This window comes from Crinia signifera, chromosome 11 (assembly GCF_055691185.1).
Source record: "Crinia signifera chromosome 11, ASM5569118v1, whole genome shotgun sequence".
Classification (NCBI taxonomy): domain Eukaryota; kingdom Metazoa; phylum Chordata; class Amphibia; order Anura; family Myobatrachidae; genus Crinia; species Crinia signifera.
This window is the reverse complement of record NC_139227.1, coordinates 58,803,404-58,825,545: the sequence shown is the minus strand read 5'-3', so window position 1 is coordinate 58,825,545 and position 22,142 is coordinate 58,803,404. Positions and strand designations below refer to the sequence as shown.

Sequence of the window (22,142 nt, the reverse complement as noted above, 5' to 3'; positions counted from 1 at the left end):
GAAAATGGGCAAAACCGTGTGCACTGCAGGTGGGGCAGATGTAACATGTGAAGAGTTCAATTTGGGTGCGGTGTGTTGAAACTGAAATCTAAATTACTGGCTGCATTATTTTTACACTGCAATTACCCTGCACAGAAACAAAATAACTTGTACAAACATAACTCTCTCTGCACATGTTACATCTGCCCCACATGCAGTGCACATGGTTTTGCCCATTTTCCAAACAAACTTGTACCACGATCAGATCTGAATAAAGGCCAATGGGTGAACGCTATTTCATGGTGTGACTGGACGCACCAAGCGATCACAGACAGGGTTTTGGTCTCACTGACTTGGCCAATAGAGAATCCCTCTTTCCATCAGTAACCTCTTGTTACTGACTGCTGCTACCACCACACTCCTCTCACGTGGCACCTGGAATCATGTTACTGCTCAGACTCCTACAACCAGAACCTGAATACCACTTACTGCTGTGGATGCGTCGACACACCTGACTGGCATCGGCTGGTTCCTCACTAGTCACTGACCTGGCCCTGCACAGAGGGCGGAGCTTGCACTTTTCCTTAGCATATATACAGGACATTCCTGGTGAGACAGGTTACACGTAAATGCTGGGGAAATGGGGGAGGGGGGATATGGGTATTCCGCACACAATAGTTTACCCCTATGTATTAACTTTTTCGGGGGTTCACAAGGTGCCGCCTTATTTATTCTGGCGGGGGTGCCATCCGGGCAAATATAATACAGAGTAAAGAGGGGGGTAAGAGAAAGATTTGCTCTGTGGATGCACTCCAAAAGGACAGAAATTAATTGACACGTTAAAATCTTTTAATCTTTATTTAAAAAAAAAATTTAAAAAAGTTTTTTCAAAATCCTGTGTCCATTTTAGTCAGTGCACTTACAGGAAAAGGCTCCTACTTGCAGTGAAATTTTTTGAAGGAGTTTTTAAAGCGTTTTAGACACACTTAACACACAACATATAATAAAGTGCTATTTGCACTTGTGATGAAAAGCGAAGAAAATATGTATATAGATTAAAATAGGTTAGGTAGCAGGGAGACACTGATCTTTGATAAATATGTCAGTTTGAATAAAGATTTTATTTTAATTATGATTTTGTGTCTTTATTTCAATATTCTTAATTCTTTTATTCAAACTAATTGTAGTAGGTGCAAGTAGCTTTGTTCTTTTTGATATTGAGGTATTTCCTCTTGTTTATTTACACAGGGTAGTGGGTGTGAGTACCTTTTAAATATTTAGGTATTTTCTCTTATTTATTTATTTGTGCAGTGGTAGCCCAGTAGTGTTATGCACAGTTATAGGTTCCCCACAACACACATAGGATCGTTTCAGGGATTTGCTCAATTCGCACAATGATGCTTCAGGTAAACTCTCTTTCCCTGTTATACACTGGTCAATATCCCCATCTAGTGGCTGATCTCGAATATTGTCAGCACTCGTTTATTTTGATGTTTATATACATATATAAGATGGGGTATATGTTAATGGTATTCCTCTTATTTTTCTCTCTCCAAGATTTACTTATTCTTGACTTGGAGTATTAGAGTAGAGGCAGTACCACTTAACAATTCATAGCTACTTTCCTACATTAATATTAGTGTGAATTTAACATAAATATCATCCCTGCTCCTAGCCTAGTAACATCTCAACAGCTGTTTCACTTGCGCTTCGTCAGGAGAACAAGCCAGGCTTGAGATTTATACCCTTTCTGTGTCCGTTCATTAGCCAATCAGATTTCCGTATTGAGTCAGATGTGGTCTTTAGTCCAATCGTATTGATTCTCTTGTGCCCTTTTTCCGGACCTTCCTCCGCCATCTTTGTTTATCCTCATGAACGCGATATGCGTTTGACGTCACGTGCTCTGTCACGTGGTCTCAATCCACCAATAGCGGGTCCTATTACTCGGTACCCGGAAGTCTGCTGTTCATTCTTCTAACCCCGGAATCTGTGTTTTAAATATATTGATTTTAAAAAGGTTGTTTTTGCAGTTTTATATCATCTTTTGGCACCTGTTAATTTCAATATGGGTTTTTCATGTTCAGATCCCCCTCATGTGCTTTTTATGATCTTCAGGTATTGATCTAAGTAGATGAGTTCAATACTCTTTATTATTTTAAGCTGTATCATCCCTGGATCCCCGAATCTGGATATGATATATCTCCCTCGCTATTTTATAATATCATTTTTAAGAGTTGGTGATTTCTATTTGTGGGTAAGATGTTCTATATGAGTAAATACCTTCCATTGTAGTTTTGTTTTTCTCATATTCTATTCCAAGGTCTTTTATATTCTAGTAGCATCTTATTTATTCTCTATGCATGGTCCTTCCCAGGGTTTTTTTTTTTTTTTTTTCAAAACTGTTTATTGTGTTTTCTCATAACAATATATAAATAACAGCTTTTATCAAGACATCATGTATAGCAATGCATTTTCAAAGTAGAAAAATCAGGGTAACATATACACATGACATCTTAGTAATGATAATAGTTTGGTCTTTCATATAGCATTTTCATTTCAGAAACATTTCGATCCATTCCATAATTAACATATTAAATGATAAACTATAGGGAATTGAGGGGAGGGGGTTGTTTTTTATTTTGTATCTCCTGTTAAGCAAAATTGTTACTATTTATATTTATTCCTCTATTATTATTTTCATTGTGATATATGCACTTGTCTGCATTTGTTGTTACTTTATTTACGTCTTTCCTTTGCTATTCATTTGGCTATATCCTGAATTTGATGTTTTGTATAAAGACAAAGATAGATATTCTGTATATTTGTCATAAGTGCTACATCTTGATCATATAGTGGATGTATCTATGGGGGTTATTCTAGTTCATTCTTAGTGACAAAATCCTTCTTAGATGGACAAAACCATGTGCACTGTGGGTGGGGCAGATGTAACTTGTGCAGAGAGAATTAGATTTGGGTGGGGTTTTTCTTCAAAGTGAGATCTATATTGCAGTGTAAAATAAAGCAGTCAGTATTTTCCCTGCACAGAAATAAAATAACTCACCCAAATCTAATTCTATCTGCACATGTTACATCTGCCCCCTGCAGTGCACATGGTTTTGTCCATCTAAGAAGGATTTTGTCAGAAAGAATGAACTAGAATAACCCCCTATATGAGGCGTCTGTTATTTTTTCTCTCCGTACAAATTGTGTTGCCTCCTACTAGATTTACATTGTCTTTGATATTGCTGTAAAAAAGTTATGTTTTGTGGGTAATTGGAATATCTGATTATATCCACAGATATTTATTGGGCCACATCCCATCTCTATCTTTATGTTCATACATATTCAGATTTTTGGTATATGACATTGAGAAATTCCAATATTAAAATTGCAAATAATGTGCCTAGTCGTGTTAGTGCTGTAAAATTAAAATTGTGCCTGCATGTAAGTAAATGTATGTGAATAAATACTATTGTTGGTGTTTCCAAGTTATCTTATCATGTGAGTGCATATGGTTGTCTACAAATTATGTGTGATACTCATTAGACCAGAGAAAAAAGTGATAACAAATAAGTGTTCAACATCTATTAATAGTGTTAAGTGAATTAAAAAGGGGTTGTGTGATGTATCGATTCATTGATTTGTAAATTTATTATCGTGGGTGAATAGTGGAGTGTATCTCAATGATGTACTCTTCATGTAGTGTCTTCTATATGGGCATTATGATTATTTTAAGGTGTCTATCAATTATAGCTTAAATCTGTTTCCTTATAGTTTTTGTTTATAATGTGTGTAAGTGGACTTTTAGTTGAATAGTATGTTTTACATATCCTACCTTTCCTCAGAACTTTCTTCAATATTTATTATTTTGAGAGGAGTTTTTGATTTTCTTCTTTTTTATATCTAAATTACTTTTTACAGGGGCTGGGAGACCAGGAAGAGCATAGGTTGGGTCCTCCGGACTTGGGTACTGTCTTGGTAAGTATTTATCCATTGTGGAGGCATCCAGTTTAAGTGGGTTTGAGTTATGTTGATATCTTTAGTGTCATATTCTTTCCATATGGGGATGTGTGGGGTATTCTTGAACCCATGCATCCCAGGATGAGTTGGGCTTCAGTTATTTATTCCAATGGCTTAAGGTGTCTCAATAAGATGTGCAGATTCCACTTGGGGGTCATTTTATACCGATTTCGTTCCACTTTATATTTCCTCATCTTAGTAAATTGAGTGGATAATTGTTTGTATCTTTGACTCTTAACGGTGTTACACCCATGTCACTGACTGTGTGTCCACAAGGGGCTCCGTCACCCACACCAGGGGAGATCTTCCACATGCCTTTTACAACAAGATCCCTTTCTCATGAGTGCTCCATCCAAGCAATTTTCCAGTACATGTAGCATGTTAACATGTGATTATACATACATTTACAGCACATGGCGCCGATTCATCCATATAAAGCCCAGCGACTGCACCATGTGTCTTAACTTGTTCTCCCTACACTCCTATAATCTCCCCCTCTGTGACGTGTCTATCTTGTGTTCCGGGCCTCCGGCATATGCTCTCTACACTCCTGTGTCTATCTTGCGTTCCCTACACTTCTATAGCTCCCCCTCTGTAATGTAAAAGAAGAAGGAAGCAGCGCTTATGGTATGAATTACGTAAAGTGGGTTTAATTAAGAAAACATAATAAAATACACAATAAAAGTACAATTGATAAAAAGATTTAGTGATTGGACCCAATAGAGATATTCACCAGTTCATGGGAAGTGATAAGTCCTGCTCTGATCTTGATAGTGAAGAGGGTGGAAATGGAGTCCGTATTAGCCTGTGAATGGTATCCTGTGGTTGTTGAAGAACGGACTCAACCGATGGCACAGTTGGAATTAGCCAGCTCGGGAGTCCTCACTGCTGCGAGTGACAGGTTTCCATAGATAACGGCAAGAGACTTCAGGGGATGTAGCAATCGTGATCAGATAAATCAGCAGGCAAGATGGATCCTTCAATAGGTGTAAGTATCTCCTTTGGGGCAAATGGATTGGGTCCAATGGGCAAGCACCAACGCGTTTCACAGTGCACTCACTGCTTTGTCAACCACAGGATACCATTCACAGGCTAATACGGACTCCATTTCCACCCTCTTCACTATCAAGATCAGAGCAGGACTTATCACTTCCCATGAACTGGTGAATATCTCTATTGGGTCCAATCACTAAATCTTTTTATCAATTGTACTTTTATTGTGTATTTTATTATGTTTTCTTAATTAAACCCACTTTATGTAATTCATACCATAAGCGCTGCTTCCTTCTTCTTTTTCTATTTTTTCCATTTGGGAATTGACTACCCCCTTTAAGCAGCAGCTTGTTTGACAAAATATACTCTGGCACAGCGCTCTACACTAACGTATGTTAGTCTTTTTTCCCCCCTCTGTAATGTGTCTATCTTGTGTTCCGGGCCAAGCATATGTTCCCTACACTCCTATAGCACCCCGTCTGTAACGTGTCTATCTTGTGTTCCGGGCCTCCGGCATACACTCCCTACACTCCTGTGTCTATCTTGTGTTTCCTACACTCCTATATCTCCCCCTCTGTGACGTGTCTATCTTGTGCTCCCTAAACTTCTATATGTCTCCCTTTTGTGACGTGTCTATCTTGTGTTCCGGGCCAAGCATACGTTCCCTGCACTCCTATATCTCCTCCTCTGTGATGTGTCTATCTTGTGTTCCGGGCCGAGCATATGCGCCCTACACTCCTATATCTCCCCCTCTGTGACGTGTCTACCTTGTGTTCCCTACACTATATCTCCCCCTCTTGTACACATTGTATAACATGGCTTATTTCTGTTCCAGGACTGGCTGGATAACACTTCTGTTGGAGTACTGAACTCTAGCGGCTTGGAGCCACAGAATGGAGCAGTGTTGGGGCCTGTAGCTGGGCTTGTGTCCAGCCTGAGGGGGGCGGGGGCAGTGTCTCCGGATAAAGGAGCCTGTCCCCCGTCTGTTACCCAGCTGTAGCCATCTTCCCACATCCCCCAGATAGATGGCCAATATGAGTAGCAGTGATCCTAGTCCCCAGCTCATAGACTCTCCTCTGCTGCTACAAAGCTCGGAGTTACTCTGCAGCTTGGGCAGCTCTCAGCCTGAGCGTATAGGGCATCCAGACTCACTTACGCCTTCACCAAAGAGCCTACCACCATCTCCAATCCCCCCCACCCCTATCTCTGTGCCTACGGGAGATTGGGAGAGTCGGGAGGAGCTGCGTCTGCGAGAGCTGGAGGAGGCCAGGGCAAGGGCCTCGCAGATGGAGAAGACCATGCGCTGGTGGTCGGACTGCACTGCCAACTGGAGGGAGAAGTGGAGCAAAGTGAGAGCAGAACGTAACAAGGCCAGGGAGGAAGGACTTAAGCTTCGCGGTCGTCTCGAGGTCCTGAGCAAGGAGCTAGGCGCTCAGAAGAGAGAGAGGCAAGAAATGGCCACTGAGATGGAACAGCTGCGCAGGGAGGTGGAGAGACTGCACGGCATAGAGTCCGGCGAGCAGGAGAGAGAAGAGCCTGTGCGAGATGTGGATGCTGACAGACCCATCAAAGGCCAGGTGAGATGGCACCAGGGATACACTACTCCATTATCACATAGAAGGCAGCTTTGTATCATCCGTGTACTAACTATAACCCTATCTATGAACTATCTGTGTAGGAGTGTGACATAGATAGCAACCAGCAGCAGAACGGCGGACTGTCTCGCAGCCCAAGACCCCGACATTGGGAGGATCTGACTCCCAGTGAGGAGGATGTGTCCAAGATTACTGCCCTGAAACTGAGGTTGGAAGAGAGCCAGAAGGTTCTAATAAAGGAGAGAGAGTGAGTATCCAGCCTGTATCTTAATATAATAATAATCTATTTATCATCAAATGCCCACATAAAAATATGAACAGTTAACGAAATTCATCTGTAAACAATCAAACATAAGCAGAATGGAAACAACATCAGGAATAAAATGACTAGTCTTACACAGAATGGAGCAGTATCTCCTATTTGATGGTAATAAGGAGCACAGCTCTCCACTAGGACCCCTCAAAATACTCCTCACTTTTGAGATCTATACATAATTAATGCTTGATAGAGCAACCCCAATTATTCTGCTGCCCATCTTTACAACTGTCTGCAGGGATTTGCGCTCAGCAGCAGAACAAGAACCAAACCATACGAGAGGCGGAATAAGACTTCACTAGTGTTCCCTTACGCATACCGGATAAACATAATTTACAGTGTTTGTATGCATACTCTGAGAGATTTTTTTAGCATATTTATGCCCAAGAATTTAAAAGACTCAACTACTTCAACCTCTTGGCCATTCCAAACTAATGAGCAATATTTGTTTTGGTCGCACTTCCCAAAGTCCACAATCATTTCCTATCCACATTCAGGATCAGCCCATTGTCTCTACTCCAAGACTCCAATCTGGACACTTCTAACCTATACTCTGTTGTATTGTATGGTTGGTGCGGCCGCCGTGTGACCGCATCCCCTCCCAGTGAAGTCAGGTTTTGCCGGGTTGTGTATGAGGCAGCTAACGGTCGATTATGCAGGCAGCTCCAGTAAGGCCAGGAGGCTTCCCCTTTCTCAACACCACTGCCCTGAAAAATAATAATAAAAGTAAGGAGCTGACAGCAAATTATTTTATGTGCATATGCAGGGGCGGATCCAGGATAAAATGACAGGGGGGCACCATGATAAAAGAGGGTTTAGGTGGGGGAGGGCCAGTGTTGGTGGTGCCAGTGTACATGCTAAGAGAGCGGCAGAGAGAGGGTGGCAATGGGATTAAAAATAGGCCCTGGCATTTAAAGTACGCAGGCCCACCATGGCAACAAAAGTGAAGGATGTAGTTGTGCGCGCGCCGAAGGCGCGCTCTGGAAAAGGGGGTGTGGCCACTTAACAGGGGGCATGTCCTTGAGTGTAGTGTACAACACCATATACAACTTCTACACATTATGCAACAAAATACTAGACCCCATTATACTTGCCCCTTACACATGATGCCAAATGGAATGAGCCAAAATTCAAACAATGCCACATGGATTGTGTCAAAATTCACATAATGCCACACGGATTGAGCCAAAATTTACATAATAACACACGGATTGAGCCAAAATTCACATAATGCCAAATGGATTGAGCCAAAATTCACATAATGTCAAATGGATTGAGCCAAAATTCACATAATGCCACATGGATTGTGTCAAAATTCACATAATGCCACACGGATTGAGCCAAATTCATAAAATGCCATATGGATTGAGCCAAAATTCACATAATGCCACATGGATTGAGCCAAAATTCACATAATGCCACACGGATTGAGACAAAATTCACATAATGCCACATGGATTGAGCCAAAATTCACATAATGCCACACAGATTAAGACAAAATTCACAATACGCTTCATAAACAGGGACATTGTCCACCAAAGGCGCGCATTAAACATTTACACCATAATGTCCATTGCACGTTAAGTTACACGGCATGATGTCCATTATGTATTATGCCAAACACCATAATGCCTATTAAAAATTATGCTACATACAGTAATCATAGGCGAATCTAGGGGGTGGTCCGGGGGTGCACAGGGCCACATTAGCCTATTTTGTAGCTGAGGTATGGGGCTTTCCAACGAGCCCATCCCCGTGTCTCTAGCCCCCTGGGAACCGGAGATACTGCCAGGCAAAACTGGAACGTTTTCCCTATAGGATAACATGGGACCCGCAAATTCCGACCCGCACCCAGTTCAACAGCTGCCAGTTCCCCCTTCTGCATCACTGAAGCTCAAGGTTGATGTCAGTCAAACCCAAATCGCCGGGCCTTCAATCTGATACCAGGCTGGATCCATATGGGTTAATTGGTTCCAAAGATATTGAGGTTAAACCGTTTTTTTTTTTTTTTTTTCATTTCTTAAATGTCATTTCATGACTGTTTATGTTCTTTGAGGGCAGATTTCTCTGGAACCAAACAGCCCAGTTTCACGGGACCAAAAATCATTCGAAGCCAACTCAAAAGTTCTTCAATATGATACTGGTCTCATGTAAATGGGTCAGTTGGTTCCGAAGATATAGCTTGTTGGTTAAAGGGGTGTAGGGAGAGGGGAGTGTTTGTCTCCTCCCCCTCACACCAGAAAATGCAGGGACTAGGCTGGTGTATAAGGGGTCAGCCTGGGAATGTCCCTGCATGATTCTGGTATCACATTCCAGGGTAAATCCCTGTATTTTCTGTTGTGAAAGGGGTATTTCAAACAGGCGTGACCTGCAGTGCTCTGAATACAGCCGGGCAGCCCCCTGCTCTCTGCCCAGCTGTCAATGACTGTCACCCCTGCAGTTTCTGCTCCAATTCTTCTCCCCGCTTTCACCTTAGCCCGCCCCCCTTTAATCATGTGGTGCCGGCGCCCGGTGTGCTCCCCCGACGTCACGCACAACAGCGCGCATAATATTTCAAATGTCCACTCGGCTAGAGGGGACACCAGGAGGGGGGTGGGAGCGTGCGCTGCGCTCTGCTCCTCTCCCTATAGAAGCAGCTGCACCGCTCTCCATCTCTCCCTGCAGCAGCAGCAAAGGCTCATATAAAAATTTACAGTAAGTGGCACTTTTGGGGGCAATGCTTGAGGGACGCTACAAGTGGCAGTATGTGGGGGCATTACGCATAATGTGTGGCTTAATGTGTAAGGGGCATTACGGTGTGCAGCATCATGTGTAAGCGGCATTATGTGTGCAGCATCATGTGTAATGGACATTATGTGTGCAGCATCATGTGTAATGGGTACTATGGAGCGCGGCATCATGTGTAATGGGTTCTATGGTGTGTGGCATCATGTGTAATGGGTACTATGGTGCGCGGCATCATGTGTAATGGGTACTATGGTGCGCGGCATCATGTGTAATGGGTACTATGGTGTGCGGCATCATGTGTAATGGGTACTATGGTGCCATCAAGCAAGAACCCCCTAGCAATGAGCACGTAGGTAAGCAGCACTTATGTGGCAAATATGTAATGGGCATTACGGTTTTTTATATAGTATGTAATGGGCATCATGATGTGTGGCACAATGTGTAATGGGCATTATGGTGTGTGGCCTAATGTGTAATTGGCATTACGGCGTGTGGCATTATGTGTAATGGGTATTACGGAGTTTGCTAAAATGTGTAATGGGCATTACTGTGTATGGTCTAAAGTAATACCACACCCCTTTTTGTGATGCCATGCCTCCTTTCCATGGGGACATGCCCCCTTTTTGCAGCGCGGCTGCGCCGCGCAAAGGTCCCCCTGCTGTTATGTCTAGTTCTGGGACCACCCATTACCATAATTCTAGATTCGCCTATGACAGTAAGTGCTGCTTATCTACATGCTCATTGCCAAAGGGTTCCATGCTCATTGCCAGAGGTTCCATGCTCGTTGCCATGTGGGATTACATGCTCATTGCCAACGGGGAATACATGCTCGTGGTAAATGGGGGACAGCTGCCGCCAGGCAGATGTGATAGCCACTGACAGTGGCAGAGCCTTGCTGTATTCCGAGCACTGCAGGTCCCAGCTATTTGAAATAATACCCATTTCACACCAGAAAATGCGTTCCCAGGTTGGCCCCTTTTACACCAGCCTAGTCCCTGCATTTTCTGGTGTGAGGAGGAGAGAAAACCACCCCTCCCCCCCCTTTAACCAGTTATCTCATTTAACCGGCTATATCTTCGGAACTAACTGACCCATTTACATGAGACAAGTATCATACTGAAGAACTTTTGAGTGGGCTTTGAATGATTTTGGTCCAGTGAAACTGGAATGTTTGGTTCCAGAGTACATGAACGTTAACAGCCATGAAATTACATTTAAAAAATAAAAAAATCGATTTACATGCTATATATCTGGAACTGATTGACCGATATGGACCATCCTGGTATCATATTGAAGGCCCAGCGATTTGGAATTGAATGACTTCAACCACAAGCTCCTGTTATGCCAGGGGGGGAACTGGCAGCCGTCGGAACCGGGTGGGGGTCGGAATTAACGGGTCCCATATTATCCTATGGGGAAAAAATGTTACAGCTTTGCCAGGCGATATCTCCGGTTCCCGGGGGGCTAGAGACATGGGGCTGGGCTCGTTGGAAAGCTCTGGTCCTCATCTATAAAATAAATGACAGGGGGCACGTGCCCGGGTGCCCCCCCTGAATCCGCCACTGTGCATATGTAATTATATATGTGTGTTTGTGTGTATATATATGTATGTATGTGTATATGTGTGTGTGTGTGTGTATATATATATATATATATATATATATATAATGAGAGAGATTGGCACTCTCAAGATACAAATACTTGCAGTACGTGGCCCCGGTGCCATCCAGAGTGTGGCAGCACTAGATACAGTAGAGAGGATGGTGGCGGCACTCAAGAGGGCTTACAGCAATAACAGTAGACAGACACGGCATCTTCTAAAGCAATGTTTTGTTCTTTAATGGACCGTTGTCAAGTTCAAATGCATAGAAACAAAACACTTACCTAAATAACCTCCACCAATATTCCCGTCAGCGGGTAACCTGCTCTGTCCGGGCGTCCTGGTCCAATGACGTCACCAGCCGGCGACACGCACCCGCCGGTTTTAGAAGACCCTGTGTCTGTCTACTGTTATTGCTGTAAGCACTCTGAGTGCTGCCACCATCCTCTCTACTATATATATATATATGTGTGTGTGTGTGTGTGTGTGTGTGTGTGTGTGTATGTATGTGTGGAGTGCTGATGAGTAAGTCACGTGGGGCGTGCGTTTCCCGCCGCCGCTCACGTTGGCGCCAAACTTCCTGTCTAAACCTGAAGTCGGCGCATCGGGGAACAGGTCTCCATGAGCCGCACTTTAGACAGGAAGTTCAAAGCCATTGTGAGCGGCGGCAGCAAACGCACGCCCCACGTGACTTACTCATCAGCACTCCACAGGGTATTTAAGCCGGGCCCGGGCAGATCTGTTTATGGTGCCTCCTTCCACCAGGATGGTTCGCATTCACCTTGTTGTTCATACACAGAGTATGGACCCCTTGTAGGCACCCCACCATTTCCTTCTACTAAGTGCGAGTGCGGTCTTCTTCCTGGATATATATATATATATATATATATATATATATATATATATATATATATAATGTGGCACTGTGTGTATGTGTGTGTATATATAAGGATACAAAGGAGTGACCTGAAGTGCGCCTTTTAGATATAAGCAGGTACTCTATACGAATCCCCCCTGTTAGCGGGAGACAATAAGGTACAAATGGGAAGAAATAGAAAACGCTAATGGTGCCACCACCCTGTTAAGTCACAACTTAATGGTTGAATAAGGAATGTGATATGCGGAACAGCATCAAATAAAATCTTTTTGCATTTTAATAAAAATGTTTTAAAATTTTAACATCCATGTTTGTTTGTTCAGCTCAAAGTGGTGGTAGAGATCACAACACAGCGTCCAAACCCTACGCGTTTCGTCTACACAGACTTCATCAGGGGTTACACTGTATACAAACACTTAATACAAAGATATATAATTGTAATTTATACAGGTCCAATCAAAAGGTTTTAGGGCATTCAACATCTAAAGATCTCACAGGAAGACTTATATGTGTAACGTGCAAGCCTATATATATATATATATATATATATATATATATATATATATATGCGTGGGGAAGTGGCACTCGGGCGGATTTATCAAAAGAAGTCAGACTACACAGGTGTAGTCTGACTTCTTTTGATAAATCCGCCCGAGTGCCACTTCACCACGCTTCTATCTTGAAACCCTTAGTGCTGCACCACGGTCATTGTTTGCTTGCTTCTGGATTGCCTTTCAACGTACCTGCTATATGTATATATATGTATGTATGTATGTGTGTGTGTGTGTGTATATATATATATATGTGTGTGTGTGTGTGTGTGTGTGTGTGTGTGTGTATATGTATGTATATATATATATAGTCAGGAATAACAGCGGCACTCATAAGACTTTTGTTGCAGGTAAAAATAGCAGACTTTAATCCAACATGTTTCTGGGAAATCTCACCGTCATCAGGAAACAAAGTACAGGTGATCACATATGACATATAAATAGACATCCCAGGAAACAACTCCACCAATCTGTGAGCAACCAGCGCCGTTGACACGCCTCCTGCAGCACACCGGTGAACATGTCATCCACCCGCCGCTAAGGTCAAGACGGTGCCGGAAGCACCCATAAAATATTAAAGTACAATCCAAATATGAATGCACAAAATACAATTAAAATAACCATCCACTAGACAATAAAGATTACATTACTTAATACGTGTTTATAGCTCAAAAACATTTGTAAAAGCATCAAAATAGGTAAGTAAAAAGAACTGACATGATTGCTGTGAATTAAGCATTAGGGCAGTCAAAAAAGTTTTCAAAATCAACAGGGATCTTAAGTAAATAAAACAATGCAGACCCAACTTCTCGTTAAGCCCCTTGGGCGAAAGCGTGTCTAACTTCATTATCCACCTACTCTCCATGTGGAGCAATAACTTGCTCCTATCACCTCCTCTCTAAAGGGGCGGCAGGTGATCAATACGTTTGGTACGCAGGCTGGCAACTGTGTGACCGGCTTCCACACAGTGACGGGCCACTGGCTGGTGACTTGTACCCACTGCGATGGCCGCCCATATGGCAGTTCTATGATTGGCCATACGCTCGCGCAAGGTGGTGTCTGTTGTCCACATACTGTATAGACATATGAGAAAGTGGCCCTGACCGCTTTGAAAAACAGGAAGGCTATTGTGGTTTGCTCTGCGGACAAAGGGAGCTCCGTAGTGGTTCAATCATTCGATAAATACGTTAACGAGTGTCAGAGGCAGTTGAATGATACTAATGTCTATCCGCACTTAGATTATGACCCCACATCATTGTATAAACGGGAACTTGACTCTTTATTAAATACAGCATTAATTGATGGTGTGATTACTGATGAATTATGTAAGGCTTTGACTGTCCAATTTCCAGTGACGCCGTTGTTTTATATGATGCACAAGGGGCTGGTGGACCCTCCTGGCAGGCCCATAATTTCTGCCAGGGGTCCTTGTTCCAGCCTATCTCTATGTACCTTATCAATTCAATTCCCATATAAGATTAAACCAATAGATAATAAGTGAAGTGCGCAGTTTACGGACTGTGTCCGTAAACAACTAACCTTTTATTCCTAGCTACTTGCGAACAAAGCGTAGCGAACCTTGTCAGTATATAAAACACGCTATACCGATACCTATGAAGCGGTATCTTTTTGCTGTAGTTAGTACCCAAATGTGAGTACAAATTTAAGGAAAATTTCCTTATAACCCGTTGTTGCTAAATGCGCCCGGTATCATATATTCCAGTCCCTAACGGACAACAGGGGGTTACAGAGATATAGAAACAAATAACAAGGTATACAGTCCGTTACACAATACAAAATAGGTTCTAAACTAACAGGGGAAAACAACAGATATAATTACAATCAGCCACACTACAGAATACACATACAGGAATGCAAATGTTACCGTCTCATCAATAGCGCTGGTGCAAACCTGGTCTGAGCTCACTATGGGCCTTATTCTAGTTCACTTTTTCTGACAAAATCCTTCTTAGATGGACAAAACCATGTGCACTGCAGGGGGCAGATGTAAAATGTGCAGAGAGAATTAGATTTACCCAGTTTGTTCTTGATAGTACCCTTCACACTCTCCAACTTAGCGGTTACTTGGGATCAGTAGGGAGTATGGAGTGTATTATCAATCCCTAAGAGTTTACACATGACTTGATAAACTTCTCTTAAGAAAATAATATAAGTACTTTTGAGATACCCTATCTATACATAAATATATCAGTACATACCAATAATAGTAAACACATTTCTAAACATATCTACTGGGTGGTAATTGTACAAAGTCAATTTGTATTACCTGAAAAGGGCCTTCTGTAGGAGGGATGTGGGATGGCTCTGTTGGAACAGTTTTCCAATGTTCTTCCTCAAACAGGGGCATGACATTGCAACTCTACCTGCTTGTGAAGCGAACCCTGGTGCACACCAGTAGGTATTTGCACATACCTTCCTTGCCGAGCTGTGTCAGCCCATAGGCCACCTCGGCCACACTACGAAGGTATGTCCTGGGGGCCACTGGCTTTCCCTGTGCATCTCTCCAGAGTCCGGTGGACTATTGACCTTCGACTTCCATACTGCCCTCTCCTGTGGGGAACACAAATTCTGCATGTCTATGAACCTTTCAATGGATACAAGTTAGAACACACAAACATTTACAGGGGAACAAACTCACCCAGCTGCCCCGCCAGCACAGCTATTACCAAGTGACACTGGATCCTTATTAAGAGGTGTGGGCTTTGTACTTGATAACAGCCATTCTGTCTGGCGGCTGTCAGGAGTCTTTTGACATACAACGCTTGCGCCACTGGAGTGCCAGCTACTGTCACAAAATTCCTGAGGCGCCATAGGGCCCCAAAATCTCTTGTATTACCCCAACAAGCGTACTTAGTCGGTACAGATATTGACTGCTTTTCCCTCAGCCAGCTCACACACCCTGGTCAGTGCCACTAATCTGGCTACTGTTTCTGAGTGAGATAGTCCAAGGGGCTCAGCCTCTACTATACCTTCTCCATCTATCACAGCATAGCCAGTGCACAATTATCCCGTCTCGGTGTCACTGTGGCAGCTACCATCAGTGAAGAGAAAAAAGTTCATCATCTCTACCTCTTCCAATGGGTTGTATGCTGCAAAGGTCTGATTCAAACATGTCACGCAATCCTGTTCGTCTAGGCTCTCACTAAATTCCAGCAACCTCAGTATCAACTCCCACCCTTTGTGCCTTGGAGGGCACACCTGGTAAGAGTGTTGCTGGGTTTACACTGTTACACATTTTACTGGTAATATTTTATAAAAATCATCAATGCATGTTCCCATTTAGTGAACTTTACTGATGAGACTCATGTTTGGGCGGAATTTTAGCAGTGTCCAGACTACATGAGGAGCATAAACAGTTAAAACACACCCCAACACCACATCCTCAGTCTTGTTTACCGGTAGTGCTATGGCAACTACACTGTGTAGACAAGTAGGAATTGTTCGAGCAACTGGGTTTCATTTTTATGCACTGCAGTACGGTATTGGTCAGCTGGCATCACCAGGTTTCTAAGTCACTACTTCTGTCGCATACCCAGCAAATTCTTTGCAGCAAAATCACATGGTCTCCTCTGTTCAGGCATTCCAAGGGCAGGGGTTTTTAGTCAGACTTTCTTCTAATTTCTTAGAAGCACAACAATAACATCAGGTTCCTTTTAGTATGAAGAACCTGTTTTGGTTTATCTGACACAATTTATTTCCTACATTGACAATGCCAAACCAGAGAAACCTGAGATTCCTTCTTGTCACTATCCACACTTGTCTGTGAAGACATGGGTTTGTGGTTGCACCTATTCATATGTAAATGCATTTTACAACCTTTTCCATTCTCTGTGAAAGGGAATGCCTTAGACACTTCTTGTATTGCTATTCATAAAATGATGGCTGTGGTTGCCAGGGGTAACAAAGGAAGCAATGATTAAGGTTACGGAAACAGTGTATCTATTATTTTGTCCACTTGTGCTGGTTTATGGAATACTGAACATTCATAATACATATGTTTTCTGCTGGGTCTGCGACAGTATTGTCTTGAATCACTTGGATTCTATCATTTGTGGGGAATATCAGTGGTTGATTAATACAGTGTCCCAGATTGGCCACCCTGGTCTGGCATAACTGCAATTTGTCCTTCGATATCTTATGTCCTGTCTCTGGGGAATACATCAGTAGTTATCTAGTGTCATCCACTGATGGTAGTGATGATTCAGGACATAACAATAAATGATTGACCCATTGTATTGGTGTCGGGCCATTTATGGGCTGAACGGACTATATGCAGTCATGCAAGGCCTGGGAGGAGGTTTTAGGGCTGTAAAGGTCTAGGGCACAGAAGAGAAGAGAAGGAAGAAAAATCAAAGCAAGATAAATCAATAACAGTGGTATTGGTACCTTGCAACAGGATTTTGTTTTTCATTTGAATGACAGCAGGATTTAGCACTATGTGGGATTGTCTCAACTAATTTGCTTTTATCCCTTTTAAATCCTGTTCTAATCTATAAACCCTCCCTCCATTTTTTTACGCAGGAGGTGAGACTATTGGCCATGCTAGGGGTATGAACTAAGATTTTCTGTTGTGACACTTGCTATATCACTGGGTACACTCACAGCTTGATCTCAGAGTTTAAATGGTGATGTAGTATTTTGGGCGCTATCCTGCGTTCTTTTCAATGGATTTCTATTGGAGCTATTTTTCCATTAATCCAGTGTCCTGCCCAACTTTAGTTCAAAGGGAACTCTGTATTTAAGCTGTAATTTCAGCTACCTTAGATGGGTTAGAAACTATAACAGTAGAGTGCAGCATTAATCACTGAGGTCTATCCAACAATTCTGCACCTATTGTGCACCTTTGTTCCGTTGTATCTAAGTTATGAATCTTCTGGAATCCAGAAGATGACATAGCTCATTTTTCAGGGCAGGTCTCTACCTCGAAGATTAGTCAGAGCCGCTGCAGCCAACAGAAAAGAATGTTTGGTATGCAAGGGCTCGATGATAATCTCTGTTGATTTCATCAATGGGTAATGCTGCAATTTTCCCGTTGCCCCAATTGTAACTTCCATTTGCTTGGTACAATCTAGATCAAGAAGAAATGTTGCTAGAAAGGCTAGGCCTTCCTAAAAAAAACAACTTCGATTTCTAACTGTTACACTTACCAATATCTGAGGCTCCTCCCTCAGATATTGCGTCATGTTACCTGGTTGTAGGATACAAGTATGATCTACTTCCTACTTGCACATTTGTGTCACCCTTTGGGCGGCGGCGGCGGCTAACAGGTGGGGCAAGGTTCATATGTTGTGACCTGTCTGTCTCCTTCCCTTGTCTTTGTGGTGGATACCTACATGTTTCCTCTCGGTGTGGCTCCCAGTCCCTTCTATGTGTGTCATTTATCCTATGGTTCCCTGACTTGCAATTTCTGGCTGTGTGTCCCTCTTTACAGCAGTTGAAGCACACCATTTGCTTCCGGCCTGCATCTTGAGGTGTCTTGTATTTTGTATGTTTGGTTGGGGTACTGTTGAATGTCTGGATGTTATCAGTCACTTCTTTCTCAGTCAGTGTTTGTCTATACCTCTTAATACTTTTGTCATGATCAATGGCAGATTTTCTTAAGGTATTTATTGTCATGCTTTTCCAGTTAGGAGAAACAGTTTGTGTTCTGGTCCTCAAATTTTCCCTAAGATCTTCTATCAGCACAGAAACAATCATTCCCCTAAAGTGTGCATTGTCCTTGGGGTCAGAGATACCAGTGTGTTTTGACACTGCCTGTAAGTGACGGTTGAAATTTTCGCTGGCAGATTCACTGTCTTATGATAGTGAGTGTCCGGTTATATTCAGCCATCGCAGGGAAATATACACCCAATTGTAGATTTATTAGGCGTATATTTTCCTGGTTGCCCTCCTCAGTCAAAGTCTTATCACCCTCCACACCACTATCTCGAATGAATTTTGGGATGTCTATGTGTGAAGGGAGGCAAGCTCTCAACATGCTCCGCCAATCCTTATTGGTGGGCTCATCTGAATTTCCCAGATCCTTTATGAATTTCTAACAAAGTGCCAGATCTCCTCTAGGATCAGGGAAATTTGAGATGAACGACATTCCAATAGTGTCCAAGTATTGTGCATGTTACTAAACTTTACAGGCATCACCTCATCTCCATCTCCCTTTCCACAAGGAGCCTCCACTGTGTGCAAAGGGTAGATTTGTACCCCTTCAGCACCATTGGGCACTGCTCTGGGAATAACTGTTTCTGTGCTGTGTTGTGTGTGCTTACCTGTATCTCTGATTGTGTTGCTGGCATCACCCATCTCCTCTGCTAGGATGGCAGGAGCAGCTTTGGCTGTCTCAGCTCTTCTCTCATTTCTGTTAATTTCACAAGAGATGGCTGATGTCAGCAACCTCTCATCTCCTCCTGTATTTTCCTTATATGGAGTAAAAACAGTGTACGTTATTCATCTTTACATTTTTGTCTGTTTCCCTTTTGACGGTGACTGCGGTACTGCTTTCCTAGCACGGCGCCCACGATCTAGATTGTATGTGTGGGGCTGATATCTCAAGCATCTCATGCATCTTATGTGTTTGTGCGGCATAAGATGCATGAGATGATGCAATGTAAAAAGGCCCCAAAACTCCAACTTTAATTGCTAACCCCCCCTCATGGGTGAAATGCCCCCCCCCCCCCATTGTTAACGCCACCCCACTATTGACGCCAACCCGAAGCATGGCGAGCGCAGCGAGCCCGCGAGGGGCGGCGGTACACGTTCTCCAACCTTTTCATAACCCCACTATCCACGTCGGCGTGGAGTTGATTTTATATAGTGTGGCGAGCCACCGAGCCCGAAGCATGGCGAGCGCACGCAGAATACATGTAAAGTAGTCTGCGTCACCTCGCGGGGCTCGCTGCGCTCGCCACGCTTCGGGCTCAGTGGCTCGCTGCGCTCACCACACTATATAAAATCCAACTCCACGCCGACGTGGATAGTGGGGGTATGAAAAGGTCGGAGGAGGCGTACCGCCGCCCCTCGCGGACTCGCTACGCTCGCCACGCTTCGGGTTGGAGTTGATAGTGCTGGTGGCGTTAACAATGGTTATTGGGGGCTCACGATTTTTTATCTCATGCATCTTATGGATGCATAAGATCCATGAGATTAAAAAACCGGGTCCAAGTACCTTAAACTTAAGGCATACAATCAATGAGACGGGCGCCGTGCTAGGAAAGCAGTACTGTGACTGCTCCCTCTGGTACATATGGGGGGGCACATTTGCATTCCTGGGGCTGATTGCAATTACATCCGACAAACATCCAATTCCCCTTTTGAATTTGACTTTCCTTCTGTCACAAGTTTAAACATTCATTTTGCTCCACTCTCATTTTGAGCGATGAGAGTAAACATATCTTGTCTCTAACAGCTGATAAGATTTCTGGATCAAAACTGCCAACACCGGGAAAGTTTACTGCCCTTTGTCATTTTAATCCATTTCTGGATATGAGATACTGCAAACTCTCCATATTTAATTTTCATTATGAACCCCTTGGGTCGGGATGCAGTTAAAATCCCGGTGGTCGGGATCCCGGCGTTCAGAATCCCGACGCCGGAATCCCGAACACCGAAATCCCAACACTTTTTCTCCTTCCGTTGGTGTCCACGACACCCCTGGAGGGAGAATAAATTAGTGTCCCGAGCGTAGCGAGGCACCGGGCCCGCTGCGTGGCGAGCGCAGCGAACCCGCAAGGGGGGGGGGGGGCGATCCACATCCCCCCCTTGTCGGGATTCCGGCGTCGGGATTTTGAACGCCGGGATTTCATACTGAATCCCTTGGGTCGGCTTAGTTCTTCCTTACATAGCACAACCGCCCTGTGTGAGCCACTATTTCCCATTGTTCCAATACCTCTCTTGTAATTAATACTAGCCACCGCTGGGTTACTATGTGTGCTGCGTGTGCAGTGCCCGCGAACAGCCACTTATGTACCTGTCTTTGTTACTTAATCCTGTTCACTAGCCGCTGATTGATCGGCCACACGTGTTCTACAGTGTATTTGCAAGTTTGTGACCGCATTTCGCAGAAGCAATATATATTGTGAATGCAAAATTAATCCCGTACTTGTTCCGTAAATTACATACAAAAGCCCAACGTAAGCACGTTTGTGCGTTCCTTACGTAATACACTGCAGATGCTTCACGTTACTGTATAGGCCTAAAACCAGCATGGGTTAATTGACGTCATTCCACCCTTTTGCTGGTAAGCTTAAGTCCTGCGCACATGGTACAGTGCCTTAAAGAATGTAACGGCCGGACGCAGCCCTCAATTATCAATTCCCATATAAGATTAAACCAATAGATAATAAGTGAAGTGCGCAGTTTACGTACTGTGTCCGTAAACCACTAATCTTTTATTCATAGCTACTTGCGAACAAAGCGTAGCAAACCTTGTCAGTGTATAAAACACGCTACACTGATACCTATGAAGCGGTATCTTTTCGCTGTACTTAGTACCCAAATGTGAGTACAAATTTAAGGATTATTTCCTTATAACCCTTTGTCGCTAAATGCGAATAAAAGCCAAGACTCTGTATAAATTACGGAATAAGGGGATAAAGTCCCGGTATCATATATTCCAGTCCCTAACGGACAACAGACATATAGGGCGGTATTCAATGTGAATACCTGCGAGGTGCAGCGAATCCTTTTTTGGATTCGCTGCACATTCGCCACGTTCCGGAGCCGGCGGGCTCCGGTATTCAACGAGTCAGGGGCAGCGAGCCCCTGACTGGCGAATATGAGCTCCTGCGGCGATTGCCGCAGGGAGCCTGAGGACGGGGCCAGGCAGAGAGATGGTAGTCTCTCTGCCTAGCCCAGACCTTTGTGGGGGGTTAGGTGGGCTCCCCGGGTGCCAGGCAGCACAGGCTGCCCCCCCGGGGGTGCCAGCAGGGGGGCATATATTCACTACACACGATCGTAATGATTGTGCAGTGAATATATGAATATGTAATGAGCGGCTCGGCTCCGGCGCCCCCTGCTGGCTGCTGTGTAAAAAAAAAAAAATATTATTTTTAAAATTAAATATATATTCATGTGCTTACAGCACATGAATAAAAGTAGCATGCCCCTCCTCAGAATAAAATTCCTGATTTTTTGACACCAAATGTAAAAAACAAAACACTTTATTTTAAAAGTTCACATTCCACTTCACCATAAAAAGATAGCGATTGCTACTCGGTGAATCATGGCGAAAAAAACCTTCAAATGTATTCGCCATGTGGTCAATGAATAGGGTGATTCACCGTTTTTGTCAGAAATTCGCCAAACAGCACAAATTCGCCATAAAAACCTGGCGAATCAGGCTCATTGAATACCGCCCATAGTAACAAATAACAAGGTATACAATCCGTTACGCAATACAAAATAGGTTCTAAACTAACAGGGGAAAACAACAGCTATAATTACAATCAGCCACACTACAGAATACACATAC

General features: G+C 43.4%; 1 protein-coding gene across 7 annotated transcripts in view; it reads left to right on the top strand.

The window, feature by feature from the left end:
* The window catches only part of CCDC102A (coiled-coil domain containing 102A), a 102,226-nt gene that overhangs the window by 29,424 nt on the left and 50,660 nt on the right, over positions 1–22,142 (top strand). For all 7 annotated transcript variants that reach the window (XM_083164869.1, XM_083164870.1, XM_083164875.1 and 4 more), the window contains 3 exons: positions 3,901–3,957; positions 5,828–6,569; positions 6,671–6,834. In XM_083164869.1, the coding sequence (XP_083020995.1) occupies positions 6,018–6,569; positions 6,671–6,834 (716 nt within the window). In that variant the 5' untranslated portion in view covers positions 3,901–3,957; positions 5,828–6,017. The remainder of the gene's footprint in view (positions 1–3,900; positions 3,958–5,827; positions 6,570–6,670; positions 6,835–22,142) is intronic.